We start from the raw sequence: 26,603 nt of genomic DNA on the forward strand, positions 1-26,603 counted from the left end.
GACACGACCCCTCACCCTCGCTTCGCTCACCTCGCTTGGCGCGCCAGCGACAAGAGAAGGCTATCAGATCATCAGATGGAATGTGGATGTTGTCCTCTAGCTGTTAATTGGTGATGATGCTGCTCCTGTCGTCCTTCGCATGCTGATCACAGCACGTTTCGCAGCTGTCTCCGTTTTTTGTCCGCTTTTGGACCTACACAACAATGATAAGCACCGAAAGTCTCGAGGAGGAGAGTGGCGGAGATCAGCCAGATTGCATTCGCCTGGAACCCCTGAAGAACACGCACTTGCCGGGCAACAAGGCGCCCTCGGCCGGTGGCGGCGGCAGCCCCTCTCTCTTAGGGGACCCCGGCCCCAAAGTGACAGCCAACGGACTGCATGACATCGAGGACCGGATTTTGAGGATTACCGGCTACTACGGCTATTACCCAGGATATACCAGTCACAGAAGTAAGTCAAACAAAGTAGCCTTGCCTTGCACGTAGGCTGAACAACAACACACCTTTCGTCAGGTGTGGCTGGCTTGCTGTGTCCACCACAGACAGTGCATTTGGACCAAATAAGGGTCCCTTTAGTCCCATTTGTACTCTCTCAGAGTTGGCCTATTAGGGGCCAGTAGTTCTCAAACCTTTTTATGACAAGGTCAAGGACCCCCAAATAGACACTTATTAGCCCGCGGACCCCCATTTGAAAAGATATGCCATGGAACCCCATAAGAAAGGATTTTTGCAGCTCTATATCAATGATTCGCAAACATTTTATTTTCAAGGACCCCCAGTTTGACATGCATTAGGCTACGGACCCCCATTTCATATTATTTGTACCCTTATATATTTTAAAATCAATCTTCATTTAATTCTGACTGGGAGTGTAGCCTACAAATAGAACCAAATGGACAGCATTTGTACACTAACAGAGATACAAAACTGGGTCCATTTGGTTCCTAACTATCATTTAGCTGGGGACCCCCTGGAACCCCCGGATCACTTGGGGTCCCCGGACCCCACTTTGAGAACCAATGCTATAGGCCTACTGAGGATTTTAGTAGTATAAAATACTAGGTGAAATATTAAGTTGTCTGTTCTCCCTTGGTTAAAACGTTTGATACAGTATTATGTATTTCACTAATACCCTATCCAAATCCAAACCACAGCTTTTGTGGAGGCTATTATCTAACATCCTTGTGTCAGTGGTGCAGCTTCCACACTGAGGTATTACATTGACTTCTTCAGACACAACAGAGAGAGAGAGAGAGAGAGAGAGAGAGAGAGAGAGAGAGAGAGAGAGAGAGACATACTGATTTGCATGCAATTATTGCAAAGGCATGTTACACAACACACACATATGGTGCAAGCAATATCTAAAGATATGGACTGGATTGTCCGGATCAAACATGTCAACACACACTCCTCCCCCTCATTCTGAATTGTTTACTGCAGTCTACAGATGTTTCCAATTAATTAATTAATGCAGGGGTGGGCATGGTAAGCATGTTTTAGGATCGACCGAGGGGCTTTTAGGTGATTGCAAAGCAATTTGAAAGCCCAGACATAAAACACGTCCAATCATATCACGCTGCCCAATCATGCTCAGTCACGTCTCCTGAGCTGTGGTTGCAAAGTATCCTTTCTAAAATGGCTAGTTCCATTCCTTGATTCTGATTGGCTGGTTTCCCATTAATTGCTGTGGTATATGAGACTATAATCCACACCTTGAATCAGTTTATATCAAACCCAGGTGCGTTATTTCTTTCCACAGTGTTCCACAGTGCACCAATTATCTGCACCAGTGTTGTTGACAAAAAAAAGCTGGGAACCACTTGCTTGTAGCTGGGAACTACTTTCTTGCAGACCTTGTAGTGAATTATTTGTGAAATAGAACCGTTTTAAATGGTACATGTCTATGATTTTTCATGTTGCCATATTGTAACCATTTTAGAAAAGCAATAAGCCACGCAAGGCATGTGTTTACCTGTATTTTATAACGGCTGAGAGGGTTGGAGACACTCGGCTTCGCCTTGTGTCTCGCCACGCCTCTCAGCCGTTATAAAATACCAGGTAACCTCATGCCTCTTGTGTCTTATTGCTTCAATCTAGCTCACCCTGGGCACGACCTGTGCTGTGCGTTGTTCCGGAAGTTGTGGCCGAAGTGCTGAGTTTAAGGGAAGTTATGTCATGTGGTGCAGGTCTTTTTACATCCCCCAGCGAAACAAACAAAGATAGATTGTAGCACTTAACTCGCTCTTAATAGGTAGAAGTAGGACTATAACTTTGTGCAAATCCATGTTTTGTTTGGATAATGTTTATTGCGAGCACAACCGACGGAGCGGATGTCGTAGTAGACTCGTAGAACAGTTTTTTCCCCAGCGGGGAACTCATTTGCAGGAACACCGCACTGTGAAAAAAAAGACAACTTCTGGGAAAATTCACACAGCCGAAGCCCCACCTCCTTAGAACACTCTCTGCAGCTCATATGGTGCCCACTGCCCAGGCTTTTCTCTTCGCAGACGAGTAAGCATGGCTACGCGAGGTTAATCCAGACTAGTAGCCAGCTACTAAATGGGTAATACACCTCACCTGGGATTGGAACATTGCTATAGGCCTACTGGAGGCCAGGGTCGGTACTCAGTTATTCCAAACTGCATCGCACTGCTCCTGTGCTGTGCGGGTGTCCTTTGGGTTCACATTCAAACCAGCACACCTGGTTGTAACCACACCTGGTTTATCATGTTAAAGTAGGGTAAGTAATTTAATTTAATTCAAATAATAACAAAGTGGGTCTATGTTAGTTACTATAGAGTGTTTGGTCCATATAAGGACTTCCACCCTATTCTCTGTGGCTGTGAGGCAAAAACATCCTTCCTCCAATCATTATCAAGTGGGGGCGGGCCTTGCTGTACGTAAGGCCTTCACTCACTCGATCATGATTGGAGGAAGGCCGTCACCTACAGGGAAAACCGAAACATTTCTTTTCTCCTCAAAAGGGATAGGGCGGAAGTCCACTTTATAGTAACTAGTTCTATCAGAACATAGACCCATTTTGTTATTATTTTAATTAAATGAAATCACTTACCCCACCTTAAACTCGGCCTCCAGTCCTGAATTTTTCAGTGCAGTCAGTCATCATTGACAATTTTCAAACATTGTTTCCATAATGACGGACAGTGCGTCAACGCCACCATCCACGATGACGTGCGCCAAAAGAGCATATCTGCCAATTTCTCCGCTATCGATCGTTACACCAACACCACAACAGCATGCAAGCACTGTACAGGAAGGAACACACAGTATGGCTACTGTGATTGATTTGTTCATTCCATTAACACGCAAGTCTGTTTTTTTCTCACATTATCGCTTTCAGTTAAAGTAGCTTACTGATCAACAGTGACAGATGTCCATCCACCTTGGAATACATACATGAGTATGCACCAAAACACAGTGTGCCCATGAGCCTATCCCCCCCCCCCCACACACACACACACCCCCCACCCCCCAAATATCCCCAGCATCCATATACTGGGGAAAGCTTTTGCAAGAATTATTTTTATTTTCTTATTCTAGGGAGATCATTTGGCAAAAATAGCAGATCTAGAAGCTCACAAAGTGTGGCAATGAACTTGCCTACCTGCTGATTTCTTTCTTCTTTTTTGCAGAATAACTGCAAATTATTCTGTCTGCCCTAGCCCTACTACCCAGAAGCCAGTAGGCTATTACTGACTATTCCTGATAGTCAGGTGCTATCTGTATTTTTAAAAGTCCCATAAATTATTTTTGCATTATGCATAATGCTTTTCTCCCATCAGAAAACTATTGACTGATCATGTCTGTTTGTTTTTCTTCTTCTTTCATTATGTAATTAGCATGGCTGCCTACAATACAATGTAAAAGCAGTGGTGGTTTTCAGTGAATGGAAATGGTAGATCTTGCCTCTGAATTAAAGCTCATGCCTCAAAAGGTTGTTCACCCCTGAATGCAGTCAGTTCGCTTAATAATTATAATGGATTTTATTTATAATGCACTTTAAGTTCTTAATAAGTGCTACAATTGGTGCTACAATTGGCAATTGCATAAAAAATGCATGTCTTAAGCTGTGAGGTATGTTGAGCTATAAGTGTGAACCATATTGTACCATTGATCAGAAATGCATTTCATTGTGCATGGCCAGCATCATTCAGTATATGTGCTGTAACCAGAACCACTAAACCTGTTATTTTCTATTTCATAGCACTGATAAAGTTTATGAGCCAAGCACACGTGAATAGCAATGCAACTTTGATTTGTCTGGGCTTCTCCTGCTTATGAGTATATGAGCCAATATTTCCCATATAGCCTGGGAGGGGTTTGGGGAAGAATACTTATGCACTGATTGTGCAGACTGTTCAGAGATGATTTGTAAAAGCTTAAATGTATGACAGTGGTATTATATTGGAGAAGGGAAATAACAACCATCGCAATCCACCACATATGGCCTATTAGTATCCAAGCATGTCAAATGAGGCATGTATTGCAAAATCCTGAGTCTTTGTTTGACTCTCTGAGAGTGTAAAATGGATGTAAGGGATTTTACTGTGTTGTGTGTAGGTCTGTATTTCATGAGGAAAAGACTCGACCACGACATGCAGAGCATTCTAATGGTCAGAGGCTCTTGCTTCAGTGTTGTGCAATTGGTCTATCCATTGCGGCATGTTATTGTCTCCCTGTAAAGGTAATGAGGTTTTAGCATGCTCCCGTATCCAAAAAGATAGCCAATTAGCCATTGATCTATTTTGTGCCTCTCTGAGCCTTGTGTGATCATGTCTTGTGGAATCAGTGATTCTCAAACTTTTTATTTCAAGGACCCCAATCTACACTGTAAAAAATAAAACAGTGTTAATTTGATCTCAGAGTAAACAAATGGAACGACCCTCAGTTCAGACCTGTAAAGGACCATTTGGTTCCTAAATATAAATGATTTAGCTGGGAATCCCCAAGGACCCCTGGGATCCCCAGAACACCACTCAGACACCACATAGACACACGGACACCACATTGATGTAGACGGCGTACAATCACAGACACAAACCCCAGGCCTAAATGAATTGGACCTGTCAGGAAAGCTCCCAAAAAGCTCCCTCAGTCTGCTCACATCAAAGTCCTAACAACTGAGCAACTTTGAATGGATAGAAACCTTCACATGCTAAGATATTCATCCCCACAGCCATATAGAGCAACGCATCACTCCCGTTGAATATCCAACTGTCACCAAGCTTCTTTTGGATCTTAAATGCAATGGAAAGATGCAGATAGGACCTTATTCTGTCTGGTTACAGCTGAGCTTCCTGGATGAGCTGAAAGTGTCTTGATGGATTGCAAGATAGAAGCCAGGGGAAAAGGAAATGAACCTGTCTTTCATTTTGTATGCTCTGTTTATCAACAGTGTCACTTCCAGCCAGAGTGTAATCAAAGATGTCTTTGTTGATGAGATATATTTGCCTACTTGTCTAGTTTAATCTGTTGGATTGATTTGAAGAGTGGCAGCCAGTGCAAATAATGTGTTTAACAAATTAATTCTGGGCTTTCAAAAGAACTGCATCTTTCAAGCTTTCATGAGTTAAGCTGTACAACAGGGTTTGGCTTCTAAATAGTACAACAGTAATATTAACTAGAAATACTGTTCCTTCGAAACAGTGTGGGCTCGCTTCCAACCCAACAAATAGGATACTTTAAGGTACTGTAAGGTACAGTACCTTACAGTATTGTACTGTACCTTACTATACTGTACTGCACCTTACTGTACTGTACTGTACTGTACTGTACTTTACTGTACTGTACTGTACTGTACTGTACTGTAACTTACTGTACTTTACTGTACTCTACTGTACTGTACCTTACTGTACTTTACTGTACTCTACTGTAACTTACTGTACTTTACTGTACTCTACTGTACTGTACCTTACTGTACTTTACTGTACTCTACTGTACCTTACTGTACTGTACCTTACTGTACTGTACTTTGCTGTACTCTACTGTACCTTACTGTACTGTACTATACCTTACTGTACTATACTATACTGTACTCTACTGTACCGTACTGTACCTTACTGTACTGTACTCTACTGTACCTTACTATACTGTACTTTACTGTACTCTACTGTACTTTACTGTACTCCACTGTACCTTACTGTACTTTATTGTACTTTACTGTACTTTATTGTACTCTACTGTACTTTACTGTACTCTACTGTACCTTACTGTATTGTTTTGTACTTTACTGTACCTTACTGTACTGTACTGTACTCTACTATACCTTACTGTACTGTACCTTTCTGTACCTTACTGTACTTTACTGTACTCTACTGAACCTTACTGTACTTTTACTGTACTCTACTGAACCTTACTGTACATATTCTATGTGTTCTAGAGGTGTATATGGAGTGCATATACTGTAGGTTAACAATCCCAGATCACATCTGTCCTCCACTATGTCTATAAACAAGACGTTCTTCTATGTGGCCACTCCAGACTGAGGAGTGGAGCATGACTTTTATTGTGTTTGTGGATCTGATTTGAAAATGCATTGGTTGTGATATCTCCCTGAAAACCAACAACAACCACTAATACGGCTGATTGTCCCTGCGGGTTCTAGGATATAGGCCTATACTGTAAATCCCATTGCCCGGGATCCTAAAACCTTATTCTTTTTAAGTAAAATTTCTAAAACACTACAAAATATGTCTCAAAGACAAATACAAGCAAACGTCTCCACAGTAACACAGTAACAGTGGTTTGTGTGTGTGTGTGTGTGTGTGTGTGTGTGTGTGTGTGTGTGTGTGTGTGTGTGTGTGTGTGTGTGTGTGTGTGTGTGTGTGTGTGTGTGTGTGTGTGTGTGTGTGTGTGTGTGTGTGTGTGTGTGTGTGTGTGTGTGTGTGTGTGTGTGTGTGTGTGCGTGCGTGTGTGCGTGCGTGCGTGTGTGTGCACATTGTAGATCAACTTCATAGCAGTATTAAGTGGTCCATCTATGTTTTTTATTAATAATAAAATCTGCAAAGTAACAAGTAACTGAGGCTGTCAAATGCTGTATTTATAGTAGAGTATATGTAACAAAAATGGAAAGTAGAGTAAAAGTACCTCAAAATTGTACTGTAGGTATAAGTACTTGTATATACTTGAGTAAATGTACTTGGTTACTTTGCAGCACCACAGAACAGCCAATGACAGACAGGCCTTTAATCACAGCTGTCTCAATCAGTAGAGTGGAGAGGGACATTTATAGATATTTGTAGTTTTAACTCAGAATATATACACCACACAGCTTAGATATTTGGATCAAATCAGAGAGCAGACCTGTGTGAACGCAATGATATAAATAGCATATCTGAAGTGAGAACACTGCAGCCACAGCGCCTTAACATAAACATGGGTCTATTATCCTTCTCTCCACTCTGTCCCCACTCACTAAACCCATTGGAAATGCATTGGGTGCTTAAAGTTAAACATTTTTATTTTTTTATATTTATACTACAAAACATTTCAAAACGAGAAATACAAGCACACGTGTCCTCAGTAAGCTGAACACATACAAATTTGAATGGTGTTGAAAGGTGTAAGCGTTTAAGAGATGAATCGCGCCAAAGTTTTGAGGAGATACTGACTGACTGACTGATAGATAAATAATGAAGATAACATACGTGTGCTCGCCTTCCAGGCGAGCCCACAATAAATGAGCTTATTCCCAAATGTGAAATTAGTTATTTGAACCTACATTTAAAATTGCATATTGACTTAAATTACTGTCCAGTGATATTGTAACACTGATAATACAGGGTATTACATACCAGCAGTATAGGAAATAAAGGAATAGGATGTCATCTGTTGATATTTCAGGTGTACAAGTAAGGAGCAGGTGTGGAGGATAATAATAACCCCCACAACAAGCTTATGAAAGCCATTGTGAGAATGAGCCTCACAGAGAGGCATTCTTTGACACGTGGGACACAGCTAGTCTCTGAAGTATGCCATCCATATATTTTCTATTCCGACAACAAAGTGGTGTCATGCCAGAGATGCCAGAAGGTGATGATCCAAAGCACACCTTCTATAATTTGTTACTATACAGCCAGCTCCAACAGCTTTCAAAACATCATTGATCTTGTCCTATGACTGTGCGGGAGTACAGATGAGCTCAGCCATTTTTTCTTGCTAAAGCTTAATTATGTTTTTTATACACTCCAAACACAATTGGTATGGAGGCTCAATTCTTTCTACTGTTGAAAAGTGCCAAATATATGAGTTTGCCTTGTTTTGTTTACACAATCGTGAACTTTGGAGTGGAGAAATGCAAGGCCCTTGAGCTGTTGCATATTATTTTCCATAAAGGGCTCAGTGGGACAACACAAAGAGAGGCATAAATAGAACAGTAGCCATATCCTGCCAAGCCTATGGGGTAATTATATATTTAGTAAGAATCGGTTGCCAATTTGTTATTATTGCTACTTGCCATCTGTATTGAATTAAAATATGCCTGTGAGGCAGACTGTGGACTACATTTGGTGTAATTCATATTAGTACAGTAACTATTGCACCTTTAAATGAAAGTCAAAATGTTGATTTTGTTGAGGTAAACAGTAAAACCCTGATTGTTAATTTAACTTAATTTGATAAGGAATCAGCATCAGGGCAACCACTAGAGGGGACTGCGAAGTGCTGCACCGGAAAACCGCACCATCAAACAGCTTTCGGTAAAAACATCCTCTCAGTTCAGGGCTGTTCAATCTGGAAGTACAAATACAAATCAGCATACAAATCTAAAATACAAATCAATCTATAAAAAATCGAACCTCGGTTCGAAGTGGAGCGGTGAATTTGAGCAGCTGTACCCTATGTGAGTGAGTGAGTGAGTGAGTGAGTGTAAACTGTGCCTGTGAGTGAGTGGTGAGTGTGCCTGGCCTGCACAAAACAGCGCCCCTCCTTTAAGTAGTGTGTTGTGTGTGGCCACTCAAGGTATTGCCAGGCTACGGACGGACACGGCCAGCCAGCCAGCCACCCAGCCACCCAGCCACCCACATACCCACGGACATACCTGTCTATTGGGAGCGCTTTCACCGCTCCAAAAACAACTGTGACTGTTTATAGTCTAATGGTCAAGTGAACTTTGACAGCGTATCTTGCATTACTTGAAAGCAATACTGCACTTTATGCACAAGCTACCTGAAAAGTAACAGTTTTGGACATGTACAAGGTTTCGACCAACAACGATATTGCTTCACTTCTTGTGAGCATCAAGTTCATATCTGACTCTCATCTTGTCTCACATGTGTCTGGCTGCCTTTCTTTTCATAATCTTATTATTCTTTTTCCTGGTCTGGTCATTCATAAACCTGAGGGAAGTAGTTATTTTGCAGCCCACTGCTAGTGTGGCCACAAAGCCACTTCCCAAGCAGCAGCAGCAGCAGCAGCTGAAGAACAATCTGTGATTGGGATGGCTTGGTTCTTTGATAAGCCTGCATGCTTCTGACCCAACATCCATCATATACTGTATTTCCTGGCTTGAGGGACACTGATATGTATACAACTCTCTGCAATGCTTTGAAAGCCGTACAATTCCCATAGCAGGCAGTGATGCAACCAGGATGCTCTTGGTGGTGTCTCTGGAGAAGGCCCGTAGGAAACATCAGATGCCTGAAGTGAAAGAGGTGTTGCTGTGCCTTCTTCTCCACATGGCTGGTGTGCATATCCCATGTGAGTTTGTCAGTGATGTTGTCACAGAGCAATTTGAAGTCACTGGCCCACTCCACTGACCACTGCGGTCAGGTCTCATTGTCGTCAGTGATCAGGCTATAGTAATCGAGTCTGCCTTTGTTTTTACTGAGTGACATAGTAATCAAGTCTGCTTTTGTTTTCACTGAGTGACTGTAAAGGTCTGAGAGTTGGGTCTGAGTGGTGTCGTTGGTTTTGGTTACATGCTTGATGATAGTTTCTTTTCTTTCTTTTCTCTGTGAAGAAGTTGTACCAGGATGCAATGTTGAATGTGTGACCAGAATGCTGCAGTTAAAATTTCCTTCAGCCTCCTGAGGTGAAACATTTTGTGAAGGACAGGTGGTGATTGATTTCAGTGACCAGGTACTTACAGATTTTTCTTGACATGTTCCACCACTTGCCCCTCTAATCTGAGCAGTCCAGACTCCAGAGAGAGGGTGTGGGGTGTCATTGAACACGGCTCATTGGTCTTACTGATCTTCAGTTCTAGGGAGCTCTCCAGGAACCAGAGGACATGGGCACACATTTTGCCTGTAATCGTCTGCTCAAGAGACAGCATTGTTGTAGGTGATTTACAAACAAATTAGGAGGGACAGCATCCTGGCTTGTAGACAGCAGCTCTGCACACTGCAACAATAGCGAATGCTTCCTCAGCAACTCTCAGAAATCCATTAGAATAATTTGTTTTGCATCATGTGTGAGAGTAGCAAATTTTGGGAAAGCCAACCCTCTGTAGTGGGCAAGCTTCCTGCTTGGTAAATTGCTATGTAAGAGGGGCAATGACAGCTACTTAAAGGCAGCCTTGCTCAGCATGCTGCTTGTGGTTCATCCCTGACAACGCAGAAGGCAACAACTGAAAAAGGGGGGGACATTTGACAATGGAGGCACACTTTGTCATATTACTCAGGACATAGAAAGCAAGTGGTAATTCTCAATTTCGTACATCCCGTAGTACACAAGGAGTCTGCACACCGCGTCTCTGAAGAGAATGTAGACCTGGAACGAATTTGTGTCACTCTAGATTTTAACCACTTTAACCATTATTTTATGCTTTTGCTATAAAAGAAAATCACAGCGTGGCACTCAGAGCTTGTAGATCTGGTATTTCTCAAAAATCATGAAAATGTATATCTATCTATCTATCTATATACATATTTATTTTTTGGAAAACCATTACAATTTATAAGACATCATCCTCAGGTCTTAATGGCTTTAAATGAATTCCAGTAGGCTATGTATTCACCATGTGATACATATAGTTGGCGTGTTCTGAAAACATTTGTCTCACCAATGTGTGAAAGAAATGAATGCCTGTGTGGACGGAGATTGTTTTTGTTTAAAAATAGTTTTTAAATGAAAACATATCTATACTATAATTTTGCGAATGTCTGAGTGAGTGAGTGAGTGAGTGAGTGAGTGAGTGAGTGAGTGTCTGTCTGTCTGTCTGTCTGTCTGTCTGTCTGTCTGTCTGTCTGTCTGTCTGTCTGTCTGTCTGTCTGTCTGTCTGTCTGTCTGTCTGTCTGTCTGTCTGTCTGTCTGTCTGTCTGTCTGTCTGTCTGTCTGTCTGTCTGTCTGTCTGAAACAGCGTTTCTCCTCAGTGGCTGGAGCAATTGATCTGAAATCGCATCACAATTAGCATATGAACACACCTAACATAACTGTGAAGCCCGTTTGTCACTTTCACAAATCGTATGCTGTATATTAGCATTTTTATGGTGTATCTACTATCTATTCTGCATCTAGCTTGAGGCTAATCAATTCTGCATCTAGCATGAGGCAACATGTTTAACCAGCTGTGTGTGTGTGTGTGTGTGTGTGTGTGCAGGCGGGCGGGGGGGGTGTGGGGGGTGTGGGGGGAGGGGGGGGGGGGGGGGGGTGGAACACAGTATCTCTGTAGCCATTAAACGAAACGGGTATTTCTTACATTGATGCGCCTACATATTATCATGCAAACACCAGTTAAAGTTACTTTCCATCCCTCATATACTGTGTGCACAGTGCACATCCCATAACCCACACACTGCACATCATTTCCGAGCTCATATCTTTGAACGGGTAAGGGCTAGTTAGTGTAGATATAGACTAACATTCAATATTTCCACACTCATTTGAATTCTCTCCCGCTCCCAGGCTTGTTCAATCTCCGTGCTATTTATAGCACGCCTAGAATCAAACAGGATCTGAGCTTTCGCCTGAACTGCTGCTGGCGTACCGTTAGCCTTGTGCTCTCTGGGGAATAGATCCGCTAAGTAATGGGTGCAATATTTCTTGCAGTGACTTGCACGACTGCTGATAATGCAGGCATGCTATTGTACTTTATCCTTGCATGACACATACAGTATGTACTGTATGTGAAGTGGTCAGAATGTTCAGGTAAGCCATGCTGAAATACAGTGGCATGGGACTAGAGGGTGCGAGAGACCCCAGGCTTACATCAGGAGTGGAGACATTGGACACGCCAAAATACAGTATCCAATTTGGAACATTTATTAACTTTATTGTTAACCATCAATATCTTAGAAAAATGTCTAAATAGACATTTTTCTGAGATTATACTGCCGTGAGCCGGACCTGGTGTGCGTAGCATTCCCATGCACAGTGTAACCATCAATATCTTCACTATATATCACTAGTCTGACATAAAATAGAATCTAGTCTAAAAGATCAGTACAATCTTAGTTCTATAAAGTCATTATCAGACATTGGCCAAATGAAAAGATAACGATGGGAAATGTATGCAAAGCACAAAGTATGCTATGTCCAGAAATTCCAGTGGGATGTGAGGAGGTAATGATACATAGAACTTGGCCATACAACCACCCCCTACCCCCATAAATAATTATGAGCAGGTGGGGCAAATACAGTTCGGGCACCCAGGCCCCCACCTAAACCCTCTTAACTTTTTTTTTCGGCCATAAGTTAATATGAGTTTGTGAGGATTCTGTATTTTCAGCTTTCACATGGCACTGTGGACAATTATTGCCGTGATGCAAAAATACACCTCTTCCTTTTGGTTGGTGCTACTGTACCTTATATGACCAATGCAGCATACTGTCTACTGTTCATATGGATAGCCTTGTCAGCTGCCTTATAGTGCCCTCATGTGGTCTACAAATGAATCCTCTAGACTTATTTCACATGCATCCATACTCCATAAAAGACAGACAGTAAATGTGCACTTGTGATGGGATGTCAGAAGTACTTACCCTAATTACTACCAATGTGTAAATCAAAATGGAGAGCGCTTGAAGAAAATGTACATGACCAGTCAGCTCTCTCAGAGGTAAAACATAAACAGTATAAGACACCGCATTTGATGTTTCTATTACTAATATGAATCTAATTACATTTTATATTGTGTGAATGTAGGCAAAATATATTGAGATTTTTATATCTTTGTTTATTTTCATTTGCAAAGCCACTTGTCTGGTCAGTGAACATAATGCTGAAAATGTTTTGTGCGTCAAATGCAATACTTCTTGTTTACCACTGGGTGTCCTCCTATTCCAGGTGACTGGTAACATCTTTTTAACAGCAATTCATTTTATATTTTGTCCTGACACAACTACACTGTCTACTGCTCTCTCTCTCTCTCTCTCTCTCTCTCTCTCTCTCTCTCTCTCTCTCTCTCTCTCTCTCTCTCTCTCTCTCTCTCTCTCTCTTTCCCTTAGACTCAAGGATGGACTCATATTTGACTCATATTTAGGCCTGGGACGATTCACTTACGATTCATAGGGTGGCGATTCAATGTAATCACGATTATTGTTTTTTTCTGCGATTCGCGATTTCTTTCCCCACAATTTACATTGCTATTTTATATACTTTGATTTTAAAATGTTTAGGTGGTGGTCGTTGGACCACAGCACTTTCTTCTTTCTCTGTTTAAGGAGCCCCAACATAACTACAAATCTGTAACTGTAAATGAGTACACAACCTTTTTTGTGCAGGCCTGAGTGCTTCCAATAATCAAATTCAGTCCTTTTTATTCAGAAAATATCAAAGAATATTATTATTTTGAACTACCTTTTTTGGCTTTTACCATGGGCCTGTCTCTGAGCAGCTATCTTTAGCTAGATATCCAGAATATTGTTTTGTATTTTCTTGCAATTGATTCTGAACTTTGAAAATCGATTTAATTGAATCGTGGCATTAACATCGCGATAATATAGTAAATCGATTTTTTGGCACAGGCCTAATTAGAATATGGTGGTCAAAGGTCAAGGCCACTTTCACCTCAAAACATTTGTACGTTCATTAGATCAGTGGTTCTCAACCTGTGGGTTGGGACCCCCCAAAAATTATTTTGGGGGGTCCCCAGATGATAAGTTAATGTGCAACATTGTTCTCTCTCTCAACAGTAAACAAACCAGCCTAAAGTTTAAGTGTATAGAGGGTATCTGCACGTTTCTAAAGTGACAATTTAAGGCCTTTTTAATAGCTCTAAAATGACAAATTAAACATATATTAGAGTCAGAAATTGTGAAAAAAGCCCATATACATGCTCAACACGAGGTGTTGTGAGCATGTAGATCCGCCATTAGAACCTTGTTATACAAAATGTAATTCCTCAACTCTTAGTGCTCGTCAGGGTGGGGTCCCCAGTTAAAATATGATTATTTTGGGGGTCTGAAAAGGTTGAGAACCACTGCATTAGATAAGTCTTCCCTGCATATGGGTCTGCCAGTCTGAATGTGCTGGTGGAGGCGTACAACCATGATGCGGTATTTCCACTTTCGTCCTGGTTCTCTCAGAGATGTGTTTGTTGATTAAGAGACGGATGCATACAGACAAAGCCAGGATTGAGGAGAAATAGGCTGATCTGAATGACAAAGGGCCTGAATGGACCGACTGCGCCAGTATGCCTGGTCTACTGTATACAGGAACATCACCGTTACTATGGAGGTGTAGAGGAGGGCTGTTTCACTATTTGGTGCCTTGATCTACAGTAAAGAAGCAGAAGCATTGTATCATTTAGGAGTCCTTGGTGGTGGAGATGGCATTTGTGGAGGACTGAGAAGCTGTGGATGGTAAAGAGACAGAGCAGAGGGATGATATATGGGACCGATCGACATCGGTACACACTTCGGCTATAGAGTAACGAAGTCATGGCGTTACTCGCTCATCCCCCGGTTCACGGAAGTAATTTCTCTATGGAGAATAACATTGGGGTCATCTTAAAATCGTCTCATATAAAGCATTGTGGTCCAAAAATAAACAAACTGTCTCCACAATATTGTCGGGGAGGTGGCTCTGTATCGTTTATGATAGTCAGTCACTCATATTTGATACAGTCTGTTTCTGGTGAAAATGTAACTAATTCGGCGACATTAACATTAGCGTTTTCAGTTGATTCTTCATATCCATATGAGTCAAACTGCTGAGATCATTTGTTTATGTTTGGAACACAGTTCTTACTTATGACACGATATGAAAAAAGTCTATGGGAATTCAGAATGGGGGGGGGGGGGTGAACCAGGTAGGATGTGTAAAATGTAAATGACGTCAAACTTCGTTATTCTATATATAGGCATATGACATCAGGGAACTCCATATATGGTTTTAAAAGGGACACAGACCGACCAGAGCCTTTGGGACTGACGGATACAGAGATCTCCATATATGGGCATAAAAGGGACACGGACAGAAGGCTACAACGGTACTTTGACAAAGCTCCCAACACTGACTCAGACATATTGGTTATCGGATCGGTTCGTGTACTCTACTACGAATTAACTCTACTATAAGCACACTTTAATACTGTATATGAAGGCTCCAAATCGGTTTCCATTCTTGAAGTTCCCTGCACCTTTAGAGGAAGCTTTTATGACTAAAGTCATTCAATACCAGCCGCTCCTCCGTTCCATACAGAGCTAAGTGCAATCTACTTGTGTTTATCTTTGGCAGCCAAGGACATTGTGAGAATGGACCATCATAGCGGCTGGAACCAGTACAGAGGCCTTGATAGGGTTAAACCCTACAATAAAAGGTGTATTTATTCACCCAAGAACATACAAAAAGGACACGAAAATCACATGTACCTCTTCTCTCTCCACACAGACTTTTAGCAACTGGCAAGTGGCAGCGCCAGCCTGGACTATACTCTGTAAAGGGTGTATTCTAAATCAGAGCATACAATAAATAGAGTATACAATACATAAATAAACACTTACTAGGTCCTTACCCGTTCCTTACCTGTTACCGTTCTCACTCATCCTCCCCCCTCATCTACCCTCCTTTTCCTCTCCTTCTCTCCTCTCCTCCTTTCCTCCTCATCTCCTCATCCTATCTTCTCCCCCCTCCTCCTCCTCCCCTTCTCTTCTTCCCTCCTCCTCTCCTCATCCTCTCTTCTCCCCCCTCCCCCTCCTCCCCTTCTCTCCTTCCCTCCTCCTCTCCGTCGCTAATGACTAGGTATATACTTCTAGGATGTTCTCTTCTTTCCTTTTCGATGACTACAAATCTCTAGATTTAGATACCCTTTTTATAATCTATTAACTTGGTGACGTCACCAAAAACCCTTATTGGCTGTGGGGAACAGACAGAAGACGTATATTTTGTCATTTAATAGTTAGATATTAAAACTCTTAATGAACTGGTATGTAAGGCTCCATTCAAAATGACTCTGTACTACAACAATAAGTAAATACCAATATATCACAACAACAGAGGGGGGGGGGGGGGGGCTCTGCCATCCTGACTATGGTCCAGCCCAATCATACTGGAGACAAACAGTTAAGCATTCAATCAAACTTAACAATCACTACTCACATGCTATTGCACTTCTCTATGGCACTCTGAACATTACACACATTACACTTAATATTGCATTTACAATTTAAGTGCCAAGGTGCTGTGCAAAAAGTTTTAATACGCAAATAATAATGTGCAAACATGGGTAACAGAGGATCTATCTCTGTTAAAGACATGTACGGTTGGTTGTAAGAGGCTTCCAACAACGTACAGTAGTTGGGAAGCCAAAAAAAAAGCAACTAAACGGCTCGCAAAAGTCTGTGCTTCCATCATTGGTAGCCTCCAAATATATAGTTACTTCTACCCCTGAGGGGCGTTTGGGTATTTGTCCAAAATACCCAACCAGCCACGGAAGTGTCATGCCGTTTTTCCAGCAGTTATTCTGACTGTACTTTAATACTGCACCTTGTACATTTTTGTGTCCTTGTATTCATTGGTTTCAAATGTAGTCCTACACTACACGGCCATGTTGAGGACCAACACAGCCGTTTCAATTTGTCTGATTGGCATAAAACTAATGTTCTAATCTAATCTACGCCAATCAATCCTTTGTTGGTCCTCAACATGGATGGTGTAGGTCAGGACTACCCATTTGAAACCCATGAATTGTATCGCTTATGTGGAAATAAATAAATCATTAAATAATATTAGAATATACAAACAACCATTATATCATCTTCATGAGTCTGCATCTGTACATGGATCTGTCTTCATGCTGCTCAAATCACCAGTGTGCCTGCTGCAACGTACCAGCCATTGATCCATCCAGTCCTTCAGTTTGAACCATATAGCCTCCAATAATGCCTGTGTTCTATATCTGCCCCTTAGTGATTAGTATCCTGGGCCCAGATCTGCTGACTGGACGGTTGTCTCTCTCTCCTCTCTGTCTACTGCCATGGCTCCACACATCAGCAAGGCTATTTTTAAGTTTAGTGCCCTTCGTCTCTGGGGATCTACCGTACACCCCCGACCGCCCCAACCATCCCGTGCTTGCACATTATACCTGGCCAAACATCATTTTGAGCCATGCCTACTACACATGCACGTACCACACGACAAGCACTGTAACCCTTGCTAGATCCATAAGCTCTTTCCACGCGACATTACTTTAATGCATTTGCCGTGTGCTTGTTGAGTCATATGAGTCGGTGACAAAAGGAATCAAGCGTGCACACACTGGCGTTATTTCAGCAGCGGAGGCTTTCCTCTGTAATCCAATGGCCTCTTTCTACTAGCAGACTCTAGCATTCAAACTAATAAATAACCATACTGTTGTTTGGGTGAAAGCCACAATACTTCCTCCACTTTTCATGACCAATCAAACAAAAGCAAGGTACTGCTTGCTTTCCTGTCTGCATCTCCCCTCTGTCAGATTGATGAACAAACACAGTGCTCTGATCAGCCATGCTCTTTGTATCAGTGCCAGAATTGAGTGATGCACATTGCAGTGTAAAGATACATGAGAGGGCTGAGGTGGGGGTGGTGGTTCAGGGTGACACTTATAAAGTGATAGAACACATGATTGTAAGACAAATCAAACCAAATGGAGAAATGGGGACATTATAGCTGTTGCTCGTGAACAACTTAAGCCCTACTTTGTCATGCAACACAGTGAAAATAGCCAGTCTACAAGCTCGCAACATGACGTGAGCTTGGGGATCTGGGAGAAGATAAAACAACCGGGAGCTCCAAAAGCATACTTTTTATTGATGCAACGTTTCGACCGTTAGGTCTTCATCAGGCAAATATTATAATCACAGGAACATAAATATACAAAAATCATTGGCTAATGATAATATATATACACCTGGGGGCTTTGAGATCTGGACACGCACAGTGTTTTATCGATTTAAAGAAATTGCCTAAATGTGTGGATGTGGCCCTTGAAACAACACGTTGCGGTGTTGTGCCTTTCAGTGGTGAGAGGGTTTGCAGGGAAGTTGTTGCATTAAGATAATATTACAGCGTGCAAAGCCTCTTGTGTGTCTGACCAGTGACCACATAGAGTACTGAGCCAAACAGTATGCCATTGATGTATAGGCCACAGTGACGGTGAAGCCCATTCAATCTTTAAGTGCAAAAACCGCAGACAGAGATCACATGGCCAGGAGGGTTCCTTTGGATGGAAACTCTTACAATGCTCCCGAGGGTGATGATGGGCATGGCCTCGGCTACATGTCTATAAAAAGGTAGTCAGTTTTATGTTATGGCTCTGTAAGAAAGGAAGGAAAGATGTCTACAAATGTATCCCTGTCTGTCCAGGGCAGACCACTGGACTGATCAATGCGAAAAGTCTTGTGCACAATGCCAGTAGGCCACGGAAGTGTCATCCAGCTTATTTAACTTTAACTTTATAATGGAAGTCAATGGCTGTGGGATCAGGGTGAAATCTTGCCCATGGCCACATGAAGCCCGGGATCTATGCAGGAGTTATTAGACCCTTTCTTGTATCTTACATCTGTATTACAAAATACAATATATTAAATATATGTATTTTATTTATTTATTTTATATTTGAGAAAACCAGCTCAGTGGTGTTGTATTTAGAGTGTCTGCCCTGAGACTGGGAGGTCGGGGTCTGAGGAAACCTGTCTATTCTTTGAGACACATATACAGGTATTTGGGAACATGGTCGAGCCCACCATTGGCTTGGAGTTTGTGAAACGAATTCTGATTCTGATTTTATGTCCTATAGGCAGTGCAGAACTATGGTTAAATATCATAGTGCAGCCAGGCAACTGCAACTGATGTATTGCAAGTTCAAACTGGTGAGTGGATGTTGGCTGGTACATCTATGGTGCCTAGACTGCCTACTAACTCTGCCAAAGTGCCCTTGTGCCCAGTGGCTGGCCTTTAGCTCTGACGTCTCTGGTGGATTGCATATAGGCAATTTGGAACTGCATATCATAGAGGGATAGGCATGAACTTACATTTCGATTATCATCACGACTTAATTGAGATTGTTTTGTCTAATTATAAGGAGTCTGTGTCTATAACGGGCAAATGGGGTTGAGGGGTCAACATTTTTGGATGTTCACCTATAACGGCATGCCTAGAGATGCCAGGTTGGAAGTGGTTAAATTGATGACCATGTTTACAATGTGGCCGTGTTGTCCGATGTGCGAGCATCTCACTGCTCAATTCGTTAACGGCTGCAATGGCACAAATTACAGGACCGGAGTCCCGTGGACCCACAGAGTCTCAAGGAGTAGCTATTGTGGGAGATGTGCCAAGTACAGTACTAAGAGAGAACAAGAGAGTGATTGGAAGAGGGAGGATGAGAGCGAGAGAGGGAAGGGGGTGGCCAGGTACAGTAGGGGTGGGGGTGTAGAGGGGATGCAGAGGAAGGAGGAAAAGAAGGGGGCAGCTGCTAAAGTGACATAATTAGCCAGGGGGCTGCTGGGTTACCTTCCAAACAAAGCTGCTGATTTGTGGAGCAAAGGAAGAGGAGGGGACAACCGAGAGAGAGGGAGAGAGCAAGAGAGAAAGAGATGAGGGTAGTGATTGCGCCGTGCCACACACACTTGAAGCTCAGTCTCCCTTGGAGACGGTGGCAGGCGCTGGATCACTGCATGACAGTGCAACACTGAAAGAGTCTCCACTCCATCGCACTTCCACCGAGCCACAGCTCCAACAAAGCCGTGTCACGGCTGTCCAGAGAGACAGCGAGGAGGAGGAGGAGGAGGAGGTGGTGGGGAGGCAGAGTGAGAGAGAGAGAGAGAGAGGCAGAAACAAGAGTGAAAGTGAGTATCGGAGCGCCGGGAAGAAGGCAGAGGAAGTTGACAGAGATCTGGGAGGAAGGTGGATAATCAAGCAAAAGTGACAAACAACAAACAAACTAAATCAGCGGAGGAGTCGGGAGGCTGAGGATGCTCAGAGCCAACAGGAAGAGCTGAACTGAGCCTGCGGGGATCCAGGCACACACTCACACCTAAACACACACACACCTCACACACACACACATCCCAGGGAGGGACAGTGGCTTGTTTCCCCTACTGGAGGATGAAGAAACACTCGGCCCGAGTGGCTCCTCTCAGCTCCTACAGCACCCAGGTCCTCACCTGCCCCATCTCTGAAGGTAAACTGGAGGGACTGGAAGGGCCTGAGACACCGTGCTTGTGTGTGTGTGTGTGTGTGTGTGTGTGTGTGTGTGTGTGTGTGTGTGTGTGTGTGTGTGTGTGTGTGTGTGTGTGTGTGTGTGTGTCTGTGTCTGTGTCTGTGTCTGTGTCTGTGTGTGTGTGTGTGTGTGTGTGTGTGTGTGTGTCTGTGTCTGTGTCTGTGTGTGTGTGTGTGTGTGTGTGTGTGTGAGTGTGTCCCTAGAGATATATGTATGTATGTCTCTGGTTGGAGGTTTGCCGTTGGCACGTTGGAGAGCATCAAATTAATGACTATCATTTCCTTTAAAATCATTGATTTTAAATCATTACATTGTGCCATCATGCGCCACATTTCCCATGTTCCTCCAGCAAGTCTTTCTCAAGGTACACCATGGTCACTGGTGTGCAGTAACCTTTGAAAAGCACTGGTAGAATATCCTTTGTGTAAACTGCTGTACTATGCGACACACTTGTCTTAACACAACGCTGCTGTGTGATGAAGTATGAATCAGGCTTTAGTTCTCCTGTGTATGCTTCTACATACACTGTGGGACCTTGCAAAGCCTGCGGAATGTATCAAACACCTGGTAAAACAGTCCCATGTCATTACAATGATCAGTGATCAGAAAGTAGTGTGAGAGCTTTGTTAATACTCAGCAATTTCACATTCAGCAATTACAGAGACTGCAGTGTTTCTTAAAACGATTTTTCTTAAAACATACGCCATATAAAGAGAAGAGTAGCCTAATATATTATGTGATGCCTTGTTAATGGATGTTAAGATATTGAATAGGACATGCAGTAACACCAGCTTTGTTGTTTATGTACATGCCCATTTGCAGTACACCATTGATGTCAACGTAAGAAACAAACTAAATAGGCCCCTGTCGGTTGCTTTCACATCTGCTCATTTCTGCCGTCTTGTTTTATGTGATGCTTTTTTGGCAAGGCAAGGCAACTTTATTTCAGTCCTGCACACAGGCTTCACTATGTATGAATAGGGATGCAACGTTTCGGTCACTCGGACCTTCATCAGGCAACTGTGTGCGGGACTCCCTTTTTTGGCTCTTCAAGTTCATTTAGGTGTGCTGTAAACAAAACATTTAGAGCATTAAGACAGTGTAAAAGAGATACATCATAAAATTACATTTAAATACAATAACAAAATAGGTATTAAAGTGTTAGTGTGAGAACTTACAATAAATATAAGTTAAAATAATGTATGACAGATGAAATAATGTTACAGTGCAGTGTAAGAAATTAATCAAAATCCTTAGCTGTGGCCTGAGCCACAGTGTAGTGGTCCAGGCACCTACGCTGGTAATCTGGTCTGACAGTGTGTCACGGGTTCGAGTCCCGATCCCGACAACCTTTGCTACGTCGTGTCACCCCCCCATCTCTCTCCCCATTTCCTATCAACCTATTGTATACCTATCAATAAAGGCAGAAAAGGCCCCAAAAATATCTTTAAAAAAAGCCTCAGCGGCAGCAAACACAAATGTTTTCAGCAGGTTTTCAGGGAGTTTGTTCCAGATACTGTATGTGGCGCACAAAAACTGAACGCTGCTTCTCAACATTTTGTTTGTACTCTCAGGACAGAACGCAGACCTGTCCCAGATGACCTGGCTGAGAGGTCTGGATGTTTCATAACGTAGCATGTGAAAAATGTGGAAGGACCTACAGACAAAACGTGTTATCCCTTTTAGCTTGCCCTCAGAGAGTCAAACAACCCACTCCCTTAGGGGCCTTTTCCACCGGCAAAGAACCGGTTCGGGTTCTTTCTCCCGCCTATGGGATGGCAACTTTCTTGGAACATTGGTTCGTTCTTGCGAACCGGGCTGCAAACCAACTTTTACGGTTCGGAACCAACTTGGTTCTCGGTGGAAAAGCTCACCTCTGGTTCATCCCACAGGCAGAAGAAAGAACCTGAACCAGTTCTTTGCCGGTTAAAAGAACCGGTCCCAGAAACAGTGCCGGTTCAACTTTCTTTGGAACCTTGGTTCGTTCTTGCAAACTGGCTTGCATTTCCACCAGACTGAACCAGAGCCAAGGATTAGGCTCTGGAACCACAAAAACCAAGGATTTTGTGGTTCCAGTTCCGAACCAACTTTTATGGTTCGGAACCAACTCCGGTTCTCGGTGGAAAAGCTCACCTCTGGTTCATCCCATAGGCAGGAGAAAGAACCAGAACCGGTTCTTTGCCAGTGGAAAAGGCCCCTTAGTGAGCTCCACGGAAGGAGCCCTGTGGGAGTGGCATCCTCTGCACCCCGCCCCCACCCCACTGGGGGCGAACATTTGGCGGAAATAGATCTACAAGCTCGTAACACGCTTCATTGTTACACATGGTGCTGCGTTGCAACATGTTGTGACGCGTTGTGAGCTTGTAGATTTTCACTGAAGAGATTTGGTGTAGAGGGAAAACAGGAGCGGACCCTGGTCCACTAAGTCTGATAGGGTTTAAGTGGTTAAGACTTGAAATTCATAGCTTCCATTAACCTAGAGTTGATGATTGTACCTGGGATTAGAGAAAGATTCCACTAATCTTCCTTTCATCATTAAGCTACCGAGATGTACCACCTCCACTCACCTAATTTAGGTAAGGAGATGATGCAGTTTCTGGCATGCAGTAAATGTCTACAGGCTCATGTGTTGTCCATGTTGGATGCAGCACAGATCTATCCATCAATGTCGCCCGGGGGCTGCCTCTGTAGCAGGTATAAAACACTGAATGGATTGAAATATGAGGTTCCAGCAGAGTACTGCGTCATGCTGGCAGGGGGAGTATGCATGCTCTCTTGTGTGCCAAAGGTATGGCGTATACTACAGTGAAGAAACTCCAGCATAGAATCTGCAGTTATTTAATTAAATTAAGTTATAGATTAGAGATAATGTCAATGTTAGCCCCTATTACACACACAAATGGTTGTGTGGATGGGTCGATGTGGTTCCATTTGTACACTCTCAGTCTCAGTGTACTATAAAAAAGAACTTCATACACTATCAGTACCATGGTTTTAGATTCTTGATTTGCAATGTTACTAACTAGAAAAATGACTTTTATTCACTGTCACTTACCCAGTAGCTTGCTTACTTACCTTTCGAGTATTTTACATATGCTTTATGTGAGGAACTATTTGTTTTGGATACATTACTTTACACAGTATATGGACTCTACCTCTAATAATAGTTGTAATGTAGCCTTGTTGATAATATGAGCCAACAAATGATGGATGGGCGATTGAATTTGGAGCACACAGAAATGTGAGCGTTCACAAATTCTTGATGACTCTTCACAATCACATTTAAGTAACTAAAATAACATTTAATAACACATTTTATGGGAGCGTCAAAACTGTTGAGTGATTTTCTAGTCAAGTAGCCTGACTCACATTCATCTTGAACAAAGTGCACGCAGAGTTTATTCACAGTTCCTCTGCAGCACCAGACTGTCAGAGACCTTTTTCTTAGAAGCACTATAGTCAGCATCTCTGCACTAATGTCGGCTGTTATGAGTAACAAATCAAATATACAGTAGCCATTAAAAGTGCATTAATGACAAAGGGGAATAGTTCAGTTTTAAAACGTGTTATGTTAGCAATGAACAGTTTTTAGCACAGAGAAATCAACAAATGCTGTTGATGCCAGGAATTAAAACCACCCTGTTTGGTGGGCAAGGAGAGATGGGAACAAAATAAGAGAAAAGAATGAAGTAATCTGTTATATAAATGAACGTGAATGTTTTCATGCAAGGAGCCACTGGGCTCATAAGCTTGATTAAGAATCCTTTCTAAGACACAATCTGATTAAACCAAATCCCTAGATGAGTCTTGCAGTTGAGTCTAGATTAGTCATCAATGTTTTGCTTTCACCTCTTTACTGGGGACCTCCCAAATGAGATGCGGTAGAATGAAACCTTTTATTACTGAGTAAATACAGTGGGACTGCAAGGACTATACTGCAGACGTTTGATGTATCTGTAGAGATTTCTCATTCTCATTCTCATCTTTCTCTAATAATGCATTGAATTGAACTATACAGAATTTGAGAGGCAATTTACAATAGAATTGTGAGTGTTATTATATAGTATAGTACTGGTCAGGGTAGGAAATATACAGTAGCTGGCTTATGTTCTCTACCTGTAACAAAAATCTTGGATTCGATGTTTGCAAGACATCTAGTTTAAATACCATAGTGTCATTTTGTCATAAGACTATTATTTGCCCTGTTGGTGTGCATGACACCACACCTAGAATGCACAGTAAAATATGGAGTGTAAATGTAACCATTTAGCTTTCTGTGTGAATCGCTTAAAAGAAATCAATATGACTGCAAGCAGGACTGCACACTTTTAATTTCTTTGGTAACATTGCAAGTCTCTAATGCATTGAACTACGCAGAAGTTTAAATTAACACCAGACTTTACTCTGAGGACTGGACATTCTTCATTGTAGTGTGGCCATATATTCAAGGCCTGTTCCATTTTTCTATTAAATTCACCACTATTAATCCAATAGTAACACATTACACATTCATCACCTTTAGTGCTCTTTTAAGAAAGTACCAAATTGAGCTCATGCCTTCCATAAGCTTAAGCCAAACGTGGTCCAGAAAGTGAAACATTGCTCAGTTTTGCGTGGATCTCACTTAATGGAGCACGACAGCCTCCATATCTCTTTCCAAAGGTCATGGTGCAAAACGTAAACATTGTGGTTGGCACCACACACCACACCAGTAAAACCTCTACAAGTCTGCCCGAATCTGAGTGCTGAAGACATCATGCTAAAACGTTGTACTTCGTTTGATGTATGACTTTAATAACGTGAAAAGTATTGGACTTTGTCTGGTTGTTCTTTTTGCCTTCGACGGAAGACTTAATACACAGAGGAGCGATCAATTTTTATTCAGTATGTTACACTTGTTACAGGCACCCTGCTGTTCCTATCTGAACCCCTGCTAATGGCTGTTTGCAGTGAACAAAGGGGCTGTAAGGGTAATAATAATGAGCACCCACGAGAAGCCCTGCAGTAGAGACATTTCTGCACTGTCTGTAGTGGAAATGGCAGAGCTCCTTGTGCTGAGCCAGCGAAGGGGGCACGAGCAGCAAACACCGAGCACATGTCATCTTTTATTCCTGTCCTGGTGTAAATTGATCGGACTGTTGAGAGCTAACGGTGTACAACGGATCTGGGCTCTCTCAGCCCGTCCGGAAACGTCCTCACATCAACCAAGAAACATGCTCATGCTGTTGCACGCGTGCACACGCAAGTGTGTGAGCGAGTGAATAAGTGAGTGTGTGTGTGCATGTGCGTGAGAGAGGATGTGTGTGTATGCATGCATGTGTGTCTGTAGCACAGTATGTAACCCCGCCACACACACACACACACACACACACACACACACACACACACACACACACACACACATACACACATACTTTAGGCAACTGAGTTATTAACATATAAAAGTAATTCAGTTCCACGATCAATCATGGCTATGCACCATTTGCAATTCTGCAATGAAAGCATAGAGGGTATGCACAATTCATAAAGTGAATGGCAAATCGAGCGGCAAAGTGAGTTTAATGTAATTTAATGCAATCAAATAGGACTTTTCTGTTTGGATGTATGTGTCAAGGCCAGAAAGTATTTTTTTGCCACTCAGTAGGCGTTCCCGCATAACTTCCGGGTATGATGATGATGTCACGCGCATAGCCTCTATAGGGAAGGACAGAAAAAAAGGAAAAAAGAAAAGAAAAACTAAATAAATCCTTAGTTAGCAGCCTTTCTTTTCAGTTGGATGTATGTGGCATTGACCATGCTCCCAACAGTGTGCAAAAGAGTGCATGCACATTCAAAACTGGGGACACAGCACTTCTACGGTATATTATTCTCTAATCATTGTAGTTTCTACCCACCTATCTATCTACCTGTCTGAATATATGGGTCTATTTATTCACCTGGCTGTCTGTCTGACTGACATGCTATCTGCCTATCTTTCTAGAAATAAATGTTGGCCTAGTTGGTTT

General features: G+C 42.4%; 1 protein-coding gene across 2 annotated transcripts in view; it reads left to right on the forward strand.

Annotated features, from left to right (window-relative positions):
- Positions 1-203: 203 nt before the first annotated feature.
- slc35f4 (solute carrier family 35 member F4) overlaps positions 204-26,603 on the forward strand; it is a gene marked incomplete at both ends in the record, with an annotated part of 37,363 nt that continues 10,963 nt past the window's right edge. Inside the window, one exon of one of the 2 annotated variants that reach the window (XM_080750389.1) lies at positions 204-450. In XM_080750389.1, the coding sequence (XP_080606515.1) occupies positions 204-450 (247 nt within the window). Of the gene's footprint in view, positions 451-20,483; positions 20,560-26,603 lie in introns of those variants that run through there. The other variant, XM_080750390.1, reaches the window with a different exon arrangement.

The sequence above is a fragment of the Nannobrachium achirus genome, assembly GCF_963921795.1.
Source record: "Nannobrachium achirus genome assembly, chromosome: 20".
NCBI classification, from domain to species: domain Eukaryota; kingdom Metazoa; phylum Chordata; class Actinopteri; order Myctophiformes; family Myctophidae; genus Nannobrachium; species Nannobrachium achirus.